Source organism: Equus przewalskii, chromosome 22 (assembly GCF_037783145.1).
Source record: "Equus przewalskii isolate Varuska chromosome 22, EquPr2, whole genome shotgun sequence".
Taxonomy (NCBI): Eukaryota; Metazoa; Chordata; class Mammalia; order Perissodactyla; family Equidae; genus Equus; species Equus przewalskii.
In genome coordinates this window covers 52,854,548-52,876,202 of record NC_091852.1, presented here as the reverse complement: position 1 = coordinate 52,876,202, position 21,655 = coordinate 52,854,548, and the positions used below count along the sequence as shown (strand labels likewise).

The 21,655-nt window shown below is 54.4% G+C and overlaps 1 protein-coding gene across 4 annotated transcripts in view; it reads left to right on the top strand.

Moving 5' to 3' along the window:
• The window catches only part of PHF2 (PHD finger protein 2), an 80,860-nt gene that overhangs the window by 20,156 nt on the left and 39,049 nt on the right, over positions 1 to 21,655 (top strand). For all 4 annotated transcript variants that reach the window (XM_070590068.1, XM_070590067.1, XM_070590070.1 and 1 more), the window contains exon 2: positions 19,448 to 19,533. In XM_070590068.1, coding sequence (XP_070446169.1) covers positions 19,448 to 19,533 — 86 coding nt within the window. The remainder of the gene's footprint in view (positions 1 to 19,447; positions 19,534 to 21,655) is intronic.

Sequence of the window (21,655 nt, the reverse complement as noted above, 5' to 3'; positions counted from 1 at the left end):
GAGGCTCTAGGCCTTTTCCAGAGCTTCGCCTGAGTGATTCTCTCAGCCTGAGACTGGTCCTTACTGTGGGAGCACGAGCTGCCCAGACGCGCTGCCCCGCGGTGTGAGGCTGCCCAGCCTTCCTGCACTGTGCGACGGCTGTGCAACCTCAGATCCGTGCGACCACCTCCACGTGTGGCCAGAGTGAGCCCCTCACCTGCCCGGCCTCGCCTTCTCAAGGCGAAGTGAGAAGGACAGGGCCGCCTTGCAGGGTGTCACACGGATTGGGACATGGCCAACAGCGACTCTGTGGCCTCGTCCTGGCGCCCGTCGGGCTCAGCGCTGCAGCCGGAAGCGGCAGCTGGGGCAGATGGTGCTGGGGGGTCTCGGCCTCGGCCCCAGCCGGGAGGAGCTTGGCCAGAGGAGGCGGCATGAGACCTGGGGGCTTTGGCCGCGGGCTCCACGGGGAGCGGGACCTTCTGCCGGCGCCATCGCTGGCTGCGTTCCCGGGGCAGTGACTGTCCCTCTTGTGTTCTGGGACTCGGGAGTGTGAAGTGGCCTCAGAGAAGTGGTTCTCTTGCAGTAACTGCATAGCTGTGTTCCAGTGTTTCTAGAACTTTGCTGGAACCTCACAGACCGGCCAGTGCCCGGCCTCGGACCCTGAGCTGCCTGGTTTGCTGTCTGTGCACGTGGAGCCCAGGGCCTGGCCTGGCGGGGCTGCGCAGTGGGCTCGCGGGGCGTTGGGAGTCGCCTCCGCTCACAGGAGTCTGGTTCTGCTGAGTCCTGAGGGAGGGGACATCAGGCCACACAGCCGTGCTGGGTTCACACCAGGCTCTGCTGGTGGAAACACACCAAGGGGCCGAGCTTTCCTTTAATGTGTTTATTTGGTAGAGAATAGAGGAGAAATTAGCCAACTGTGGCCTTAAAAATCTGTGTTTTGGATTGCTGGCATTTCGGGAGGGGTAGCTGTGTGCTGGCCCCGCACACTGTTCCCAGGAGGGTCTGTGTGGCCCTGGGGCCGCAGAGGGCCTGGGAGGGCTCTGGGAGGGAGCGGCTGAGCTGCGCCTCCTTCCTAGAGGATGAGGGTGTGTGTGCTCTCCAGGCCCCTCTAGGTGGGAGCAGCTGCCGGTGACCCCGAGAGCAGCGATGGGAAGAGGGCCTGGGAGAGTAGGACGCGGACCCAAGGGATGCACGTGGCAGGAGACGGGAGCTTCTCAGCATAGACGTGCGCGGGCGCCGGGCCCCTCCGTCCTGTGCCTCTGTGCCTCGGCCGTCCCCGGGCTCCCTCCCGTCTCTCTGTCTCTCTGCTCCGGGAGCTGGACCTTCTCCTCCTTCCCGCCCTTCGCTCCCCTTCCAGGTTTTCCACCCTCCTCTCTCGGGGTCACGAGTTCTCCGAGTCCGTGGAAGTAGGAGGGGATTGTGTCTAATTTGCTGCCTCAACTGTTCGTGGAGTTTCAAGTTCGTTGCCAGAAGCTCTTGTTCGTCAGACTTGTTTGGTCTTTGCTTTCTGCTGTGTGAGTGTGCGTTTCATGCTTTGAGTCTTTCTTCCAGGACCAGTTAGAGGACTTTACACCCCCGAGACGACTCGGCTGTTGAGGCACCGGGCTCGGTCCTGCTTCCACTCAGGGCAGACCTTGTCCTGTGCTGGCAAGTTTGAGACTCGGGAAGCCCGGTCCTCCTGGTCCCTGGGGCACGGCCCGCGCTGCCCCCGTGTCGCCGAGCTGCTTCTGTCTGAGGCCGTGGGCCGGGCTGCCCCCGTGTCGCCGAGCTGCTTCTGTCTGAGGCCGTGGGCCGGGCTGCCCCTGTGTCACCGAGCTGCTTCTGTCTGAGGCCGTGGGCCGGGCTGGCCTCATGCTGCTTCTCCTCTCCCACGAGGCCTTTCATGGACTCTGGAGGGAGGGGTTGAGCAGTGGGCCGCCTGCGGTCCTCAGGGGAGACAAGGCCCGGCCACATGTCCGCCCGCGGTCCCACCATGGCCGTGGCTCAGCTGGCGCTCTCCCTGCCTGCAGGCCGCACCGGTACTTCCTCACGGCGAGAGGTGTATCCCAATGTTGTAAGCGTTTCCCGTGTTTTCCATGGCCGCAGATTTCCCAGGACGAGGCCCCCGTGAGTCCCTCGGTTGGTGGCATCCCTGCCTCACGCCTCCCTGTGTAGGGCGCTGGGAGCGTCAGAAACATCCTTTTCTGGACTGTTCTTTGGGATCACGTCTTTGGGGCAGAGTCCTTGCAGTGAGTCCCTCCATCACAGGCCCCCAGGCTGGTGATGTGGCCCCTCAGGGGCACTCAGGTGTGGCTCTAGGGCAGTGACAGACTGTGAGGCTGCGGGCGATGGAACTTTCTAGTTCTCCCAGAGCCTGGGGCTGGGGGCCCTGCCCAGGAGCCTCTCCAGCAGGGAAGGGGTAATGTGGAGCTAAGGGCACCCCTGAGTCACCAGGACCAGTGGGGGCGCACATGTGGGAAGGAAGCTGAGAAATGGAAAGGGACCCCCAGTCTGCGGCCTCCCCCCAGCCCCGGGCTGCAGAGGCCTCTGGCCCGGATGATGGCGCTGGTGCCGGAAACCTAGCAGGAGTGTATTGGCGCCCTGGGCCACAGTGCACAGCGGGGACACAGGCCGACCTAGAGACCCGCGCCTTCCCCAGGGTCTGTCAGCGCCCGCTGGAGCAGCCAGGTTGGGGAAGGGACCACTGGCTCCTGGCTGGGGCTGGCCTTGCCAGTCGCAGAGCACAGAGCGTTCACAGGTGGTGGACACAGTCTGTGCTGGGTTGTTTGCAAGGTGCCATGGGTCCCCCAACAGTACTGCTGGTTCTGGACTCCCACTGCCGATGCAGCAGGGGTAACGGGCCACCCCCTCGCCCCTGGCCCACAGCTTCTGGGGCCTTTACAATCAGTGTCTGCCTGCAGCCTCTCCCCACTCGAGCCCAGGGGGACCTGCTGCCGGAACATTCACCTACAGGGCGGACCCCTGGGGCCCGGGACACCCCATTGTCTGCAGGTTCAAGTGGGTTGGGGCATACTGGGTGCACCCTGAGTGCCTGCCAGCCTGTCTCACCCAGGACCACGTAGGATCCTTGGTGCGCCTTGCCTCTTTGCCCAGACTGCCCTTCTGTGCGTGCCTGCCATTCCCTGCATGCAGGTCCTCGCTGCACACCTGCCCTTACTGCGCACCTGCCCTTCCTCCACACCTGCCCTTCCTTGCACGCCCGCCCTTTCCCGCACGCCTGCCCTTCCTGCACACCTGCCTGTGGAAGGCAGCCTGACTCCGTCCTTGGAAAACTTGTCCCGATGCCTCTGGATGCTTTTCTGATGGCATCCCCATGGGGTTGTGTGTAGGCCTGGCTCAGTGCCCCCGCTGTAAGTGCTCACCCTGACATCGCCCACTAGTCAGCACCTGGAGGCTGCCGGGTGGCCACCTCTGGATCCGCATGTGTAGTATATGTGCAAGAGTGTGTGTATGCGTGTGTGTGTGTGTGTGTGTGTGTATGGTGTGTTGTGCATGCACGCATGTGTGTGAGTGTGGTGTGTGTACCTGTGTGTGTGTGCACGTGTGGTTCTGGCCCTGATGGGCCCCAGCAGCATGTGACCGGGGGTCAGGGTTGGCCAGGCTACACTCGCTCGACTCTGCCAGACCTTCTGTGGTCAGCGTGGACACCCGTCAGCCAAGGGGGCATTTCTGCTGATGGGGAAGACGCCTCAGCCCTGACCTGAGAGCAGATGGGGGAGCACTGTGAGCACAGAGGGGAGGACCCTGAGACCAGGAGGCCCCTCCGAGGTGGAGAAGGCCAATGGTGCTGCAGAGGTCAGACCAAGAGGTTGATGGTGGGTGGCGCGTGGAGGCCTGCACTTGCTGGGGGCTGGGGGCCCCGAGCTCGGCCCCTGGTGTGAGGGCATCGAGGAGAGGAGTGGGATTGGGGGCTGAGAAGGATGCCTCGCTTTTAAATTCGGAGAGATAGTAATTCTGTGTTTGTGCAGGATTCTGAAACAGCAGCGTGCTCACGATGCTGTCACTCAGCAAAGCAGTGTTTCTTATATCCTGGCCTTCGTCCATTTGCCTGCTCATTCTTTACCTATTTTAAGTAACATCTGACAGATGTTGTTTCTAAGTTTTTATTAGTATTTCCTTCATAAGATTTTCCCATTTTGGCAGCTTTTGTCTAGCCTTCTCACCAGATGAATCCATGTGTCTCTCTTGGGGTCTCAGTTAGTAAGCATCTGGACACATGTGGAACTTTTCATTTCTGATTAAAAAAATAGACTTTATATTTTAGAGTAGTTTTAGATTTACAGGAAGATTGAGTGGAGGGTGCAAAGTTCCCACGTACCCCGTCGCCTCCTACCCGTCACCTCCTACTACCTCCCCCGTTGTTAACATCTTATATTGATGTATATTTGTTCCAATTAATAAGCCAGTATTGATACATTGTTATCAAGTAAAGTCCATAGCTCACATTAGAGCTCTCTCTTGGTGGCATACTTTCTATGGGTGTGGACAAATGTATAATGACGTGTACCCACCATTATAGTATCATACAGAGTAGTTTCACTGCCCGAAAAATCCTCTGTGCTCCACTATTCATCCCTCCCACCCTCACCCCAGTTGCCACTGGTGTTTGTACTGTCCCCATAGTTTTGCCTTTTCCAGGATGTCACAGAGTTGGAATCACACAGTATGTCCCCCTTTCAGACTGGCTTCTTCACTTAGTGATACGCATTCAAGGTTCCTCCATGCTTTTCACGGCTTGATAGCCCATTTCTTTTCAGTGCTGAATAACATTCCGTTATCCAGAGGAACCATAGTTATTTATCCATTCACCCTCTGAAGGATATCTTGGTTGCTTCCAAGTTTTGGCAATTATTAATAAATCTGCTATAAACATCCAGGTGCAGGTTTTTGTGTGGACGTAAGTTTTCGTCTCGAGTAAACACCAAGTGTGTTTCCTGGGTCAAATAGTGAGCATGTGTTTTGTTTTGTAGGAAACCACCAAACTGTCTTCCAAAGTCACTGTACGGTTTTTCATTCCCACCAGCCGTGAACCAGAGTTCCTGTTGCTCCACACTCTCGCCAGCATGTGGTGTCATCAGGGTTCTGGATTTTGGTCATTCTAGTAGGTGTGTAGTGGCATCTCGTTGTTTTGACTTTGCATTTCCCTGATGACGTATCGATGTGGGGCATCTTCTCATGTGCTTATTTTCCATCTCTGTATCTTTTTTGCTGAGGTGTCTGTTTGGATCCTTTGCCCATTTTTATAATTGGGTTACTTTCTTATTGTTGAGTTTTAAAGAGTTCCTTATATATTTTGAATACAACATTTATCAGATATATGTTTTACAAAGATTTTTTCTGTCTGTGGTTTGTCTTTTCAATCTCTTAAAAGTGTCTTTCATAGAGCAGAAGTTTTTTTAATTTTAATGAAGTCCAGTTGATCAGTTTTTTTGTTCTGGATCGTGCTTTTGGTGTTGATCTAAAAAATCATCACCAAACCCAAGGTCATCTAGGTTTTCTCCTATGTTGTGCTCTAGATTTATAATTTTGCATTTTACGTTTAGGTCTATGATCCATTTTGAGTTAATTTTCTGAAAGGTATTAGATCTATGTCTAGATTCTTTTTTAATGTGGATGTCCAGTTGTTCCAGCACCATTTCTTGAAAAGACGTCTTTGCTCCGTTGTGTTGCCTTTTCTCCTTTGTCAAAGATCAGTTGACTCTGTTTATGTGGGTCTCTTTCCGGGCTCTGTATTCTAGTCCGTTGATCTGTATGTCCGTTCTTTCACCAATAACCACACTGTCTTGCTTACTGTAGCTTTATAGTAAACTGCTGAAGTTTACTCTAAAGTTGAGTAGAGTCAGTCCTCCAACTTTGTTCTTTTCCTTCGATGCCAACATGATATTTTTCCCCTCCACATGAACTTTAGGATCAGTTTGTCGACATCCATGAAATAACTTGCTGGGGTTTCTATTGGGATTGCACTGAATCTATAGGTAAGTTGGGAAAAACTGACATCTTGACAGTATCGAGTCTTCCAGTCCGTGGACATGGACTATCTCCCCATTTGTTTAGTTCTTTGATTTTGTTCATCAGGGTTCTGTAGTTTTCCTCATATAGATCTTGTACATATTTCATTAGGTTTATACCTAAGTATTTCATTTTTTTGAGTGCTAATATAAATGGTGCATGTTTTTAATTTCAGGTTCCAGTTGTTCATCGCTAGTATATAAATGGTTTGGTAGAATTCATCAGTGAACCCATCTGGGCCTGGTGCTTCTGTTTTGGAAGGTTATTAATTATTGATTGAATTTCTTTAATAGCTATGGGACTAACTAGATTATTTCTCTTTTTGTGAGTTTTGGTAGATTGACTCTTTCAAGGAATAGGCTCATTTCATCTAGATTATCAAATGTGTGGACATAGAGTTGTTCATAATATTCCTTCGTTGTCCTTTTAACGTCAATGGGATCAGTAGTGATGGCCCCTCTTTCATTTCTGATGTTAGTAATTTGTGTCTTCTCTCTTTTTTTTTCTTTGCTAACCTGGCTAGAAGCTTATCAATTTATTTATCTTTTCAGAGAACCATTTTTTGCTTTCATTGGTTTTTCTCTATTTCTTTGCTGTTTTCAATTTCATTGAGTTTTGCTCAAATTTTGATTATTTCTTTCTTTCTGATTACTTTGGATTTAATTCTGTTTTCTTTTTGTGGTTTCCTCAGGTGGAAGCTGAGATGATTCACTTTAGGTCCTCTGTGATGGGTGCATTCAGTGCTATAAATTTCCCTCAAAGCGCTGCTTTCACTGCACTGCACGGATTTTGATAAGTTGTGTTTCATTTTCATTTAGTTAGAAATAATTTTAAATCTCTCCTCAGGCTTGTCTGTGTGTTATCTAGAAGTGTGTTCTTTAATCTCCAAGTATTTTGGAGTTTTCCGGATATCTTTCTATTATTGATGTCTACTGGGATTTCGTTGTGGTGTGAGAGCATCCTTGTGTGGTTTCTTTTAGGTTTGTTAAGGTGTGTTTTATGTTCCAGAAAGTGACATCTCTTGGTGAAGATGCTTTGTGAGCCTGAGAAGAATGTTTATTCTGCTTTTTGGTTGGATAAAATAGGCTATAAATGTCAATTATATCCAGTTAATTGATGGTGTTGTTCTGTTCAACTATGTCCTTGCTGATTATTTTGTCTGCTAGATATTACTGATGGGGGATGTGGAAATCTCTAGTACAATAGCAGATTCATCCATTTCTCTTTGCATCTCTGTCTGTTTTTGCCTCACGTATTTTGATGCTCTGTTGTTAGGTGCATATGCATTAAGGATTGTTGTGTCTTCTTGGAAAATTAACCCCTTTATCCTTATGTAATGCCTCTCTTTATCCCAGTTATTTTTCTTGCTCTGAAGTTTACTTTGTCTGAAACTAGCATAGCTACTCTGGCTTTCTCTTGGTTAGTGTCAGCAGGGTACATCTTTCTTCATCCCTTAACTTTTTTCCCCATTTAAAAATTTTTATTTTTGTCTATTTTTTTAACAGACTTTGTTTTTCAGAAGAGTGTTAGCTTCACAGCAAAATCAAGCAGAAGGCACAGAGAGTTCCCCGTCCTGTCCCCGTCCTTTTACTCCGTCTGTATCCTTACAGTTGAAGTGAGTCGCCGACAGACAACATGTGGTTGGGTCTTGTTTCCCCCTGCAGTCTCTGTCTTTTAATTTGCATATTTAGACCATTATGTTTAAAGAGATTATTGGTAATGTGGAGTTAATATCAAACATGCTTGTTTCCCTTTTCTGTTTTTTGCCCTTGTTCTTTGTTTTGGTTTTTGTCTTCCACTCTTTTTCTGCCTTCTCTGGTTTTAATTGGGCATTTAACATGATTTCATGTTTTTTCCTCTCTCAGTATGTCAATAATAATTTTTAAAAAACTTTTTTTAGTGGTTGCCGTTGAGTTTGCAATATATATATTTACGGCTAAACCAAGTCCACTTTGAAATGCACTGTCTGCTTATGGGCTAGAGTTCCTTACAACAGAGTGCCCCTGCCCCCAGTTCCTCCCTACTGTCCTTTATCCTAGTGCTGTCACACATTTCGTTTATTTCTCAGCTGGGATCAAGTACATTGTTGCTGTTATTATTTTGAACAAAGTGTTACCTGTTAGATCAATTAAGAATAAGAGAATAAAAGATTTTGGGGCCAGCCCAGTGGCATAGTGGTTGTGTTTGCACGTTCCACTTTGATGGCCTGGAGTTCGTGGGTTTGGATCCCGGGCACAGACATACACACTGCTCATCAAGCTATGCTGTGGAGGCATCCCACATACAAAATAGAGGAGGATTGGCACAGATGTTAGCTCAGTGACAATCTTTCTCAAGAAAAAAGGGGAAGATTTGCAACAGATGTTAACTCAGGGCTGATCTTCCTCACGAAAAAAAAAGAAAAGGAAAGATTTTTATGTCCCCTTAATTGATGCCTTCTCTAATGCTCTTCCTTTCTTTGTGTAGATCCAAATTTCTGACCTATGTTCTTTTCCTTCTCTCTGAAGATATTCTTTTAACAATTCTTGTAGACCTGCCAGACAGGTCTACAAGTAAAAAATTCCCTCAGTTTTTGTTTGTCTGATAAAGTCTTTATTTCTCCTTCACTTTCAAGGGTAGTTTTGCAGGATACAAAACTCTAGGATGGTGTTTTTTTCCTTTGAACACTTTAAATGTTTCGCTCCACTCTCTTCTTGGTTTCCTGGTTTCTAAAGTGAGGTTTGACGAAATTCTTATCCTTGCTCTTCTCTAGAGAAGGTGTTTTTTCCCTGTGGCTTTTTTCCCCCGAAGATTTTCTCTGTCTTTGATTGTCTGCAATTTGATTGTCATTTGCCTAGGTGTGAATTTTTTTTGGTATTTATCCTGCTTCGTGTTCTCTGAGCTTCCTGGATCTGTGGTTTGGTGTCTGTTGTTAACTTTGGAAAATTCTCAGCCATTATTACTTCAGATATCTCCTCTGTTCCTTTCTCTCTCTCTTCTCCTTCTGATCTCCGCATGGTGCACATGCTACACCTTTTGTAGTTGTCCCATTCTTGGGTATTCTGTTCCATTTTTTTCTTTCTCTCCTCTTTGCATTTCAGTTTCAGAGGTTTCTATCGACACTTCTTCAGGCTCAAGGACTCTTTCCTCGGCCATGTCCAGTCTAGCATCGAGCCCATCAAAGGCGTTTTTCTGTGCAGTCTTTTTGATTTCTAGCGTTTCCTTTTAATTCTTTCTTAGAGTTTTCATCTCTCTGCTTATGTTGCCCATCTGTTCTCCCATGTTGGCCACTTTTCCATGAAAGCCCTCAGCATATTAACCATAGTTATTTTAAATTCCTGATCTGGTAATTCCAGCACCTCTGCCTTATTTGGGTCTTGTTCTCTGCTTTCTCTGTCTTTTCAGATTGTGTTTTTTGTCTTTTAGTATACCTGGCAATTTTTTTGTTGCAAAAAACTATTTTAAGGACAAAGGAACTGTCCCCTATGTACATGATCCAGGCGTGCTCCCTCATGACCTCTGGACATATCTGCCTCCCTCCTATCTCTCTGTGAGGATGCTGGGTTGACTTGCTGGGCTGTTTCCCAAGTTACAGCCTCAATGTGTCCCGTCAGTACAAACCTTTGAGTGTATAACACTCTGTTAGGGGATATGGATGTAACAGCTCCCCTGTTACTGGATGCTTTGGTTTGTGAGTTTTTGAGTCTCTCCTGTTCCCTGGGGGCTGCAGGCTGTGGTGTATGGATGAGGAGGCTGAGGGCCCAGGGGGGCAGTCATCTCCCTCGTGGTCTTCCTGATGCGGCTGCGGGCCTGGGTCAGAGCGGGACTCCCAGTGTCCTGGCATACTGTGAACACATACAGATGTGCTGTTGGTTCTTCTGCAGGTGGACGTTCCAGAGCGGCCCTGGGCCTGGAGTCTCCTAGGACAGTGTGGTCCCCAGGCCCCTGGACTGCCTCTCGGTCAGGGTGTGTGCAGGCCCCATGTCATCAGGGGAGTAGACGCTAGTGCCCCAGACGTCACCACTGACTCCTGGCTGTGGAGGGAACGCCGGTGGGCCCTCTCGCCACCCTGAGACCAAGCTGTGGAGGAGGGCCTCAGGTGGGCTCGGATGCCTGGAGCAGGGGGACATACTGACCTGGTGACTAGGGGGAGGGCAGAGGTTACACGCTGCCTGCTGGCTGGCCACGTTGGGCCACAGGGGTCTGCTGGGCTCATGATACTGGTCCACACAGGATTTTCACAAACAGTACCATTAGCTACAATATATAAAAATCAGGAGATTTCACCTAAAGATACGCATTTCCAGATTTTCTTGAACAATCAGATCTGACAGCACTCAGTGGGCATCCACAGGCGCCCCATGGGCCTGCGTGGGTCTCGTGCTCCCATCTCCACTCCTGGCTGGCTGACTGGCTGCACCTCTGTCCCTCCCTCCTGCCGCTCCCTCCCTGAGGGCCGTGTGCTGCGTCCCCACACACACACGGTCTGGGCTCCTGTTTGGCGGGCTGTTCTGGGTGACCCCCGGGGCCACCCGTGAGGAAACATGATGAGTGCCCAGGACCCGGCCATGCGCGGAGGCATGTGACCGCCCGGGCCCTGTCATTTCCCTAGAGCCATCAGGGAAGCGCTCCCCCTGCTCAGAGCCCCGCTTTCCGCTGTGTGCTGTCCGCTGCGTCCCGGAACAGCGCTGGACTCGTTGAGGAGTGGAGGTCGGGGGGCAGGCCCACGGTCCTCACCTCACAAATGAGAGGGCGGGGTGTGTGGGTTTCTGCCACTGTGGGGCCTTCCGTTCCTGGCCGCCTGCAGCGCTCTCCCGCGGGCGCCAGCACTCGCTTCTGACCTGTGTTCTAGACAGGTTTGTTTCTGAGAGTCGGAAGAGCATGTTTAAAAGTCTCTTTGTATATACTTCAAAAACATTCCCACGCTCTGATTTGAATCAGATCAGTTTGTTGGGATTACAGCTGTTCTTTCAAATTTTTGAAGGGGGATAGCCACACGTGCAGTGTAGGGGAGGAAGAAAACTCCTCTACCCTCTGGGTCCCTCTGGCTGGGCTACAAATTAAATACATGAGACAGAGTAACAGGAGAAAATCAAACAAAGCTTTACAACATGTGTACTTGGGAGAGACCCAGGAAAACTGCGTAACTCGCCAGAGTAGCCGAGGTTGTCGTCTTAAATACCATCTTCAGCTAGAGACAGAGGAGGATGTTGGGGGTGAGGGGAGTCAGTTATGGGAGGTTACTAGAAGAGCACAGTAAACAAGGGTACGGTATTATGCAGATTTAAGTGCCTGCCCTCCGCACTGAGAAGAGTTTCTAGAGATGAAGTCATTCCCTTCTTCCTGGTACAGAGAGGGAGACACCTTTACAGACGGGGATTCCATTACAAATGTAAATATCTCTTACAAAGGGTGACTTCTCAGAGTTTCCCCCATGTCTGCAGTTTCTTAAAGTAACCAGCCCAAAATAATCCTCATGCCAAAGAGATACATCTTGAGGTGGCAAATTCTACTCCCCTACAACACTTAGGGAAAAATTCAACAGTCAAAATTCATTCTGTGTCCCCTCCCCACCGACCACCAGTCTTGTCCAGAGGCGGCCACTAGGGCCAGGTTCCTGAGTCTTTCCAGAACATTCTGATCACGGAGAAGCATGTGTATGGCTTTCCTTCAGTGCCCACAGGAAGAGCTTCCACTCCCTACACTCTTCCGCCCTTGAGCTCTTTGCCAAGCAATCTGTCCTGGAGACGGTGCCAGACCACTGAGTGGAGGGTTTGTACTTCTGCGCATTCCGGACCTTTACCCAGGTCCCACGGATGGCCGCCTGGCTGCTGCTGCAGTCACCACCTGGCACACCCGCGCCAGTGTCCTGCGCATCCTTGGAAGAGGCCACAGACGAGGGGTCCATGTCCTCAGCCTCGGCAGCTCCTGCGCTGGAGGCTGTGCTGCTGTGCACCTCTGCCGAGGACACATGAGGACACCTGTCCGTCTCAACGTCATGTACCGAGCACTCTCCCTCCTCCTGGGGCCATGCCAGCCGACAGTGGGGGCCTCGTTGCTGTCTGAGTTTGTGCCTCTCGCTGCAGTGGTGTTGTACTGAGATCGAACCTCTTAACCTCGAATTCGTGTGCCCGATGCACAGCAACCCAAACACCGAGACACCAGTGCCTGGAAGTGGAGAAAGATGTATTTGAATTGGCCAAAATGAGTAGGGGGAAGCCTGGGTTAGCTCAAATCTGCCTCCCCAAGAACAGAAAGCCGGGGGGGTTTATCGAGCTAAGGGGCTCGGCAAGAGGAGCTTCAGGGAAACAAAGGGGTCACTCCCGATGAGTACCTGGGCAGTCTGACTTCTCAGCTTCAACGGCTGCTGAGGGCCAGCCGTTCAGTGATTGCATCCTCCCCAAAGATGCTCTCTTCTGCAAAACAAGTTCTCAAATCCTCTGGAAAACAAGCTCACAATTCCTCGAGACCCCTTTGTCACCCCTCAAGTTAAGCAGGAAAAAAGCAAATTGGTTTAGTATCTGCACTGCCCCTCAGGTACCCGGCTTCAGTGCTCTTCCCATCTTGAGAAGCCGTTTATGTCCTCTCTGTAAACTGTTTACTTAAAGTCGCGATTCAGTTGCCACTCAGGCACAGTAGCTTCATGGTGGAGAGTCCTCCTCGGTTACTGCACCCGTGACGCGGTCAGACCCAGACCCAGGTTCCCCAGGCGTGTGCCGCTCCACGGGGGCCGTCACTGATTGGGGTTTCGCTCCTGGTGCTGCTGCTTTTTGTCTGGAATTGTTTGGATTTTTGTGTCCACGAGGCCGGTGCAGGGCCACCAGGCAGGGCAGGGGAGGCCTCCCCCTCGGCTGCATCTCCATGGGTGCAGGAAGGGCCCCCATGCAGCCCTGACACGGCCTTAGGTCATTAGAACCACGAGCCCGTGCACCCTGCTGCCGTCTCTCAGCAAACGCCCGTCCAGGCTGCACCTGCGGATGGGGCCTCTACTGCTAAATGCTTTGGGAGCGAGATGCTAAGGAGGCAGCGCTGGGGTGCACTGTTCCAGCTGAGTCCGCCTTAGAGACTTGGGACTTGGGTCCCGTCTCCGCTCTGGTCCCACCTGTTCTTGGATGGGAGGCGTCAGCTCTCTTATGTCCTCCACTGGGGCGACTGTGCCAAGGGAAATCAAGGGCTTCCCCACTTCTTCTGGGACGGGGCCGCCCTTGGTTCCTGGGTCACAGCCTCAGTGTCTGGGGGCCTTGGGAGATGTGCCGGGCCCCATGGATGTGCCACTCAGAGCTGTCCAGGGTTTCCGCCCGTCATGCGTGGGGTTTTCCTCAGCAGATGCATTCCATTCCAGCAATGCGGCCGAGCAGTGAGTGCCTAGATACCCAGGCGAAGCCGGCACTGTGGCACAGACTGGCCGAGAATGCTGGCGAGGGGCCGCTCTGGGACTCGGGCTGCGTGTGTGGACTGCTTTTCTGGAGGGGGTTCTGTGTCCCCCTGAAGGAAGTTACAGCCCCTGCTGGGTCTGGGAAACCCGAGTGGGAGCTGAGAGGGGCACAGGCCCAGCCCCACCCAGCTCTCCAGGGGCCTAAAGCAGGCCCTGCATCAGCAGCTCCCAGGCCTGGCTGTCTTTGGAAACGGGCCTGATCCAGTAGATTGGGTGGGGCTTAGGGTCTAGATTTTTAAAACCTTCCCAGAAGCTCTCTGTTCCAGTCTAGACATACCGCCAGGATGTACTGCTAAGTGGAAACCTCCCAAAGCAGTAACTGATTCTTGCTGGATCATCCCTGGACGCTGAGGCCACAAGTCAGAAGTCGTGGGGGCAGTAGAATGACCTCTCGCAGGGTCCCTTTTTCATCACTTGACAGTGGATTTGCCTTGGCCAAGAGAACCCTTGGCATGCCCTCGGGGAGTAGGCTGACCTGCGTCTGATCCGCACCAGCACCACCCATGGGACACCTGCGCCAGAGATGCAGCCCCAGGGTCCAGGCGCGGTGTCTGCAGGGGATCACTGGCCCCTAGCCCAGAAAGGCAACGTCGGAAAGACAATTGGCCTGTCCCCGTTGAAGGAGCCCAGAGACCTGGCGGCTGGTGTCGCGTGTGACCCTGGGTCAGAGCAGCTATGAGGAGCATTGGTGGGGCACCTGGGGAAGGTGAGCGTGTCGACACGTACATCAGGATGTGTCTCACCGTGTCAGCTGTGACGTATGGCCCTGGTGGGACAGCCCTGTCCTTAGGAGACTGCAGGCTAGTGGGCGGTCCTGACGTCTGTGACGTATTTGTATGTTTCAGAAAAGAAATTACAGTGACATAAAGCACATGAGGTGGGTTTCTCCCATCAGAGAACCTGGGGAAAGGAACTCGGGCATCCATCATGCTGATCTTTCAATATTTCTGCAAGTTTTAAATTTCAAAATAGGAAATGGGTGGGAGAGCCCTCTCGGGTGACCTGTGCTGGGGGAGGGCCTGGGTCCTGTCGGTCCCTGTAGGCACCCCCAGACTGCACTCTGCCCGGCTTGGGACCCTTCCCCTGCCCTGGGCTTGCTCCCTGCACCCGCCCCTCTCTTGTCCTGTTAATCCCCTCACCACCCCTCAGACCACCTTGGTGCCCCTTCCAGATGAAGGACTGAGACTGGGGACATGAGTCACCTGCCCCAAGGTGGCCCACAGGACACGTGTGTGGGCGTCGGGGACCTTGGCCTCCACCCCCGACCAGTAGAGTGAGTGACGTCAGTTTATAGGGTCATGACCCACCTTGTTTGAACTATTGAACGAGGAGAAAACCCCACGTGCCCACAAGGGCATCTTTGAACCTTTGCTTCCGTTGTAAGTGTGGACGTGTGGGCTTCTCTGTGGACTGTGACAAGCTGAAGCTTGAGAAGCAGACTCTCTGGGCACAGCTTCCTCACCCTGCAGTGGGGCTTCCTCCCGTTTCCCGGCCGCATCAGGGTCTGGCCCTTTCCCGACTCGTGCCTTGGCTGCCCCTCTGGTGGCAGGGTCCGCTGCTCTCTCCTGCGCGGCAGGCCCTTGGCGGTCCAGGAGCTGCAGAGGCTCCTGGCCTGGCGTGTGGGGTGTGCAGTGCAAAGAGACTGGCTGCCCCCACCCACTCTCGCCCCCTTCTCATGTGGTCCCTGCAAGTGCAGGCCCCTCTGGGCCTCAGTTTCCCCCTTGTGCACCGTGCCTGAAGCCCTTAGGTGGAACCACAAAACCTGATGGACGGCTGCTGCCCAGGGTGTCCGAGGTGGGACCCGGACACGCTGCCTGAGCCAGTGTTGGAGGAGGGCTGCTGGTCTGTCCCGTCTCTCCCGTGTGGCCTTGGGGAAGTTGCTCTCCTTCTGCCCCTGTAGTTTCTCCTGTCGTGTGGGGAGGGTCACATGGTGCCTGTGGCAGCGGCTACTGCTCAGCGATTGAGCTGCTGTGGGCACAGTTGGGGTCTCAAGGACCACCTTCAGTTTGGTGTGTGGCTGAGGCCCATCTTGAGGCTGAGCCATGACCGAGTTGTGGTCCCCATGCTGCTCCCTGTGGAAGTAGCCAGTGATCAGCTTCTGAGTGCCCTCTGGAGACCGAAGGGCAGGAGTGGGGTGGCGGGGTGGCCCTAAAAGGGGGCTGGCTTGATGCGGGGTGAGGTCACCGTGAGGGAGAGGGCGGGGGAGGGAATCACTGTGACCTGCGGGCAGAGGCGTTGAGGCCCCTCCCCTCCCTTCGGCCTTCACCCTGACCTCCCCGGCCTCCAGGACCTCCACGCAGCCATCAGCTGGCCCTGCCTCTCCCTGTTCCCTCCTGCCAGCCTGGCCTCTCCCTCTGCAGGCTCCCTGGGGGACACCAAGGGGCCTTCCGCTGTCCCGAGATGGGCCTCCCAGCCTTCCTGCAGAGCGGACAGCTCCGGAGCCTTCTCCACGGGGCACTGAGACCCAGGAAGGATGGGAGGAGGCTACTGGGACAGGGCTTGGGGCCATTCCGGCCTTGCAAACAGAGCAGGGCTTGCGCCACCATTACTTACTGAGGGAACGACGCTCATTTCCGGTGGCCTAGGCAAGTCCAAGAAGCACACAGAGAGGCGAGTGTCCGTTTCCCTGCACCGCCCGCACCTCCTGGGTCGCCATGCACCAGGGCTGTGGTTTCAGCGTCTGCACGTCTTAACTTCTAAACACAAAAGCATGCACACCTGCGCTTTGGTGGCTGCGTGGCATCCACCATGTGAGTACAGCCTGACCTGGCGCCTGGCCACCAGGCTGGAGTGGCTACTGTTCCTGATTGTGCTGTTGTAAGTGACCATAGGACAGCTACCCTACACGCGACTCGTGTGCATTCCCACCTTTGCCTTAGCGTAGGTGTGTGACGTGCAGGTCCTGGCCCGAAGGATGAAAACCTTGTGAGAGCTGTTGGCATGTGGCTGTGTTTCGGGCGGCTCCTTCCTGTGTGAGCCCCTGCGGGCAGGATGAGCACTGGTCCCTGCGGCATCACCCGCATCATGACTTATTGACAGGTCGGCTCTGCCACCACTGAGCTCCTCCATAGCTGGTATCATGAGCCCCCTCGACAGAGGAGCAAACTGAGGCCGCCAGCCCAGAGCCCACGCAGAGCAGCCCTTCTGTGGCCTTCATCCTGGGTGGAGGAGGACAGGGAGGCAGGAGCGGGGGCGTCAGGCTTGCGGGCCAGCCCAGGGGAAGCTCTGGTGAGCCGGCTGCTCCTGGTGGGTGGGGAGAAGTGGCCTCCACTGCCTGGCCGCAGGGGTCCCCACCTGCTGTGATGACTTGAGGACACAGGGAACTGGCGGCTGGGGGGTCGGGTGGGGGGAGGGGGACAGCTTGGGAGGTGGGCCATGCTGTCCCCCTCCGGGTGCTCACGGGGCCCTGGAGACAGGCCAGTGTCGGGGGGAGGGGCTGCGTTCTTCGTCCTCGCGTTGCCAGGTCAGTGTGTTTGGTTTTGGTCAATTTGTCGGGTGGGAACGCATAATTTTCGCTCGCCCTGTGTGGGTGCTGTGAGGCGGGCTCCTTCCCCCGCCAGCTGCTCCTCCTGGCTCTGCCCTTCTGCCGGGAGCCCCCCTCAGTGTCCAGGGGCCGGGGCAGCGGGGCCATGGTCTCTGTGAGCAGGCTGGCGCTGTGGGCCTGTTTTCACGGTTTGGAGCACGTTTCGTCGGTGCTCCTCTGGCTTCTTTCCAGTCGTTTGTTTGTTTGTTCAGAAAGCCCCTTGCGTCGTGCACGTTGTGACGACTCTGTTTCGTACGGCAGACTCTGGGCTTCTGGCGCTTCATTTTGGTTTATGGTCTGAGATGAAGGGTGAACTTTATATGTTCAGAAACGTTTGCCTAGGTCTCTCCGGGCTTCAGGCTCTGTTCCTGGGACCACGGGGCTGCGGCAGGATCGGCGGGCAGGTCGTGTCCAGGGCCCTGGGCCTTGCCACCTGCAGAAGGTCTTGTCTGCTGGGTGCTCACCCTGGGCCACTGCCTGGGGCAAGGAGGGACTGTCCCCTCTGAACAGCGAGGAGAGCCTTGGGTCTGAGCGAACAGCAAACCTCTCTGCCTTGTTTCCTCATTATATACTACGGCTGGTCAGGATCATCCCAATTGTTGTAAAATCTTGCATTTAGGGCTTTTGATACTGCTCGACACAGAGCGAGCGCTCAGCCGGGCTCAGGACTGGGGTTTGTGGTGGTGACGGGATGTGTCACCCTTGCGGGGCCCCGGCCTTTCCTTTTCTTTTTTATTGAGATAAAATTCACGTGATGTAAAATTAACCATTTTAAAGTGAACATTTCAGGGGCATTTAGAACATTCACAGTGTTGCGCAACCATCGCCTCTATCCAGTTCCAAAACATTTCATCCCAAAAGGAGGCCCCGCGCCCACTGAACAGTCACGGTTCCTCCCCTCCCCCCACGCTCTGGCAGCACCCCGGTCTTCTGTCTGTGCGTTTACCTCTCGTGGGCATTTCACGTAAGCATAATCGTACAGCACAGTCACGCGCTGCACGACGACGTTTGGCCAAGAACGGACCGCATAGACGACAGCGGTCCTATAAGATTAGTACCATGCGGCCTAGGCGTGCAGGAGGCTCCACCATCCAGGGTTGTGCAGGTGCCCTCTGTGATGTTTGCACAATGGCGGAATTGCCTGACATTTCTCAGACCCTGTGGTTAAGCGACGCGGCACTGTCTGTGGCCTTGTATGTCTGGCTTCGTGCACTCAGCACAGGTTTTGCAGGCTCATTCGTGTGTCAGCGCTTGCGCCTCTGTGAGGCTGAACACCACCTGCTGTGTGGACGCACCACAGTTTCTCCTCCATAGATCAGGCGATGGATGTTCTAGTTGCTTCCGTCTTTCAGTTGTTGTGCCTAACGGTGCTGTGAATGGTGAACGCTGTGCACAGGATTTGTCTGACTTCTTCTCACTTCTTCTGGGTAAATACCTAGGAGTGGAATTGCTGGGTCATATGGCAATTCTATGTGTATCTTTTGAGGAAAGGCCATACCGTTTCCATAGAAACTGCACCGTTTTACATTCCCACCAGCCGTGGAAGAGGGTTCTGGTTTCTCCGCGTCCTCGCCAGCACTTGATATTTCCCCAGCTTTTTAAAATCATGGCTGTCCCCGTGGCTGTGAGGTGGTATCTCACGGTTTTGATTTGCGTTTCACTGGCATCCAGGTGACTAAGCACGTGGAGCATCTTTTCAAGTGCTTCTTGGCCATTTGCATCTTATCTTCTATTCCAGTTTTTTGCCCATTTTTTAAGTTGATTTGTTTGTCTTTTTGTGCTTGACTTGTAAGGTTCCTTAGGTATTCTGGACACCAGACCCTCATCAGGGAGAGGATTTGCAGATACTTTCTTCCATTCTCTGCGCTTCTTTTCACTTTCTTGATGGTGTCCCTTAACGCACAGAAGTTTTTCATTTTGATGACTTCCAATTCACTTTTTCTTTTGTTGCCTGTGGTTTTGGTGTCATATCTAGGAATCTATGACCAAATCCAGGGTCGTGGGAATTTACCGTGTTTTCTTGTAAGAGTTTATAGTTTTAGCTCTTACATTTAGGTTAATCCATTTTCAGTTGATTTTGTACATGTTGAGGTAGGGGTTCAGCGTCATTCTTTGGTTACCAGTTGTCCCAGTGCCGAGGTGCCACCCCCTAGGGAGGGTGACTTGCAGCAGATCCCCAGGGGCCCGGAGGGGTCCCACCCGTGGCTCTGAGCTGCCCCGAGTGAAGCGATGGGGGTAGCCCGGCTCTGAGCCCCCTCAGCCTCCCTGGCTCTCGTGGAGGCACGCCTGCCGGTGGCCTGGTCCCTCCACCTCTCCTGGTCGTGCATGGCGAGGCCTTCCTTGCCTCTCCCTCCCTCCTCCTTGTGCCCCCATCCATCCCTGTGGGCCACTGTCCCGCACAAGCTATGCCCATCTGTGCTCAGGCTGCCCCGGCCCCTCCCGAGGGCTGAGCAGGAGCTCTGCAGGGGAGGCGCTCGAGGAATCACTGAACGTGGGTCCTGTCTGTGTTTCCTCCGTTCCAGCTGTGTTGGAGTGGAAGAGGAGGAGGCCCCAGACATCGACATATACCACTGCCCGAACTGTGAGAAAACCCACGGGAAGTCCACTTGTAAGTACAGCGCCACGCCGCCTCCCCTCAGGCCCAGCTGACCCCTGCCCATTGGCTCGGGTGAAGCACCCTGAGTGGTCACAGCTGGGGGACCCTCCCCCCTGGGGGTCACCGATGGCCTCACTTACTGCCCCTTACGGCCTTGCCAGGCCCACTGTGGCCCCTTCTGATTGGCTCCTGCACGTGGATGCGGCTGGGGCCACTCTTGGCCCTGTGCGGAGACCCCACCAATTTCCAAAGGTGTGGGCAGGGGTGCAGACTCCAGTACCGGGGGGCCAGGCTGGTCTGAGATGGGGACGTGATGGAGGGACTGTCCAGGGGGCTGCCCTGCCGAGCTCACCACCACCACTCGGGGTTGGGGAATGCACCTCGTGGGGGCTTGCTCTCCCTCCCTTCTCCAGCCCCCTGCAGGGAATCTCAACGACTCCCTTTCTCAAATGCCTGCTGTCTGCACGCCCCTCCCCTTTCCTCTGGTCCCCTGGGGCTGTGGCGGGTCTTGTGGAGACTCCCCAGGGCACAGGCTCATCCAGGGTGGCTCCAGGGGGCCCACGTCACACTGGGAGGTGAGTTCCAAGTCCGAGCCCCCGTGGGGGGATGCTCTGGTCTGCAGGGGCCTCTGGAGGGGCCACTCTGGGGACAGGACAGATGGCGTCGAGGGTGGGGTGGGGGAGGTAATGTGGCCTCTGGTTTCCAGCCTGGGTCGGGGGGTGTGGCACTCACAGAAGGTGCAGGCTGGATGCGGCCCTGGCTGGGTGGCTGGACACAGCCCTGCCGTCCTGAGCCCTGGGCTGGCTGGCGGTGAGGGGGACCACATCTGGCCCCAGGCCACCAGGACTCCATCACTGCCCTTCAGAGGGAGCCTCCCTCCTGGTGTCTGGTCTCAAGGCAGGGGCCAGACCCCTGCAGCCCTTGTGGGTGAGTCCTGTGGATCCAGTGGGAGTAGAGAGAGGACACTGGCACCAGGGGGAAGCCCCCCCACCCAGCACCCCTGTTCTGTGGGCTGAAGCCGCCTTGGGAGCCTTGGGGCCGTGGCGGCCCCTCAGGAAGCGGGGTGAGGCAGGTGGGTCTGTCCTCTCTTTCTTGGCCTCTCTGGCCCTCTTTGTGCTTGGCCTGTGCCCCATCCTCATTGGCAACCTTGGGGGCTGCACTGGTGTGGGCTCTCGTCACCTGCCTCCCAGCACATTGTCGGCACACAGTAAAACTCTGCCAAACGCGTGAGGCCAGCAGGAGGGTTCTGGGGTTCCTGACTTAGACTCGTGCCCCAAGAGTCAGCAGCTCTGGTGCTCAGAACGTGTCACCCGCATGACAGATCGGTCGTCTGGTCACTGCTTCACAGCAGACGCAGGAGGAGGACCGTCGTCTTGGGTGGACCAGCTGTTAACCTCATGTGCCGCTGGGAAGCTCAGGGCCTCCAGAGATGAGCAGGGTGGGACCTGGGGGCTGGGCCTGGGACAGAGCGGGGCTGGAGCTGGAAGACCCTGTGTCTCCCCAACAGAGCCAAGCGTCCTGGGGAGGTGCTGCCCTGGGGCCAGGGCTGCCTCTGCGTGGTTTGGGGGCTCTCGCATAGAATTGGAGCTGGAGTTGGGCCGTGTAGGGTGGCAGGCTGGGCATCGGTGTGCGCACACAGTGTGATTTCTCCTATGTCTCCATGTCCCCGACAATGACAGCTCACCCGCCACAGGGGACACATGGGCCTGCCTCACCCAGACCCTCCCCCGGCTGTGCATGCGTGTGTGTGTGTTTGTACACGTGTGTACATGCGTTTGTGCTTTATAAATTCTGTGAGTCAGACTTCCCCTGTGATTATTGAGGGCCATGTGCCCATCAGGGACAATGGCGCAGGTTCCAGCACCTTCTGCCATGTGTGCTCCCAGACTGCCCATCACTCGGCACCTTACATGAGTCTGTGCTCTGACTGGAACCCGTCTGGAACACACCAGTTGGTTTTTGCTGCATCGACTCCCATTACACCTTCCACAGCAAGGCCCCTTGGGGACAAGAGGCCCCTTGACGTCTCCATGCCTACAGGGGACCCCCAAGCCTGTGGGCTGCGCTGGAAGCCTCTGAGGCCCCAGGCCCGCCTCCCTCCCTGCCCTGGGGCAGGGTTTGTGGCGGCAGGGGC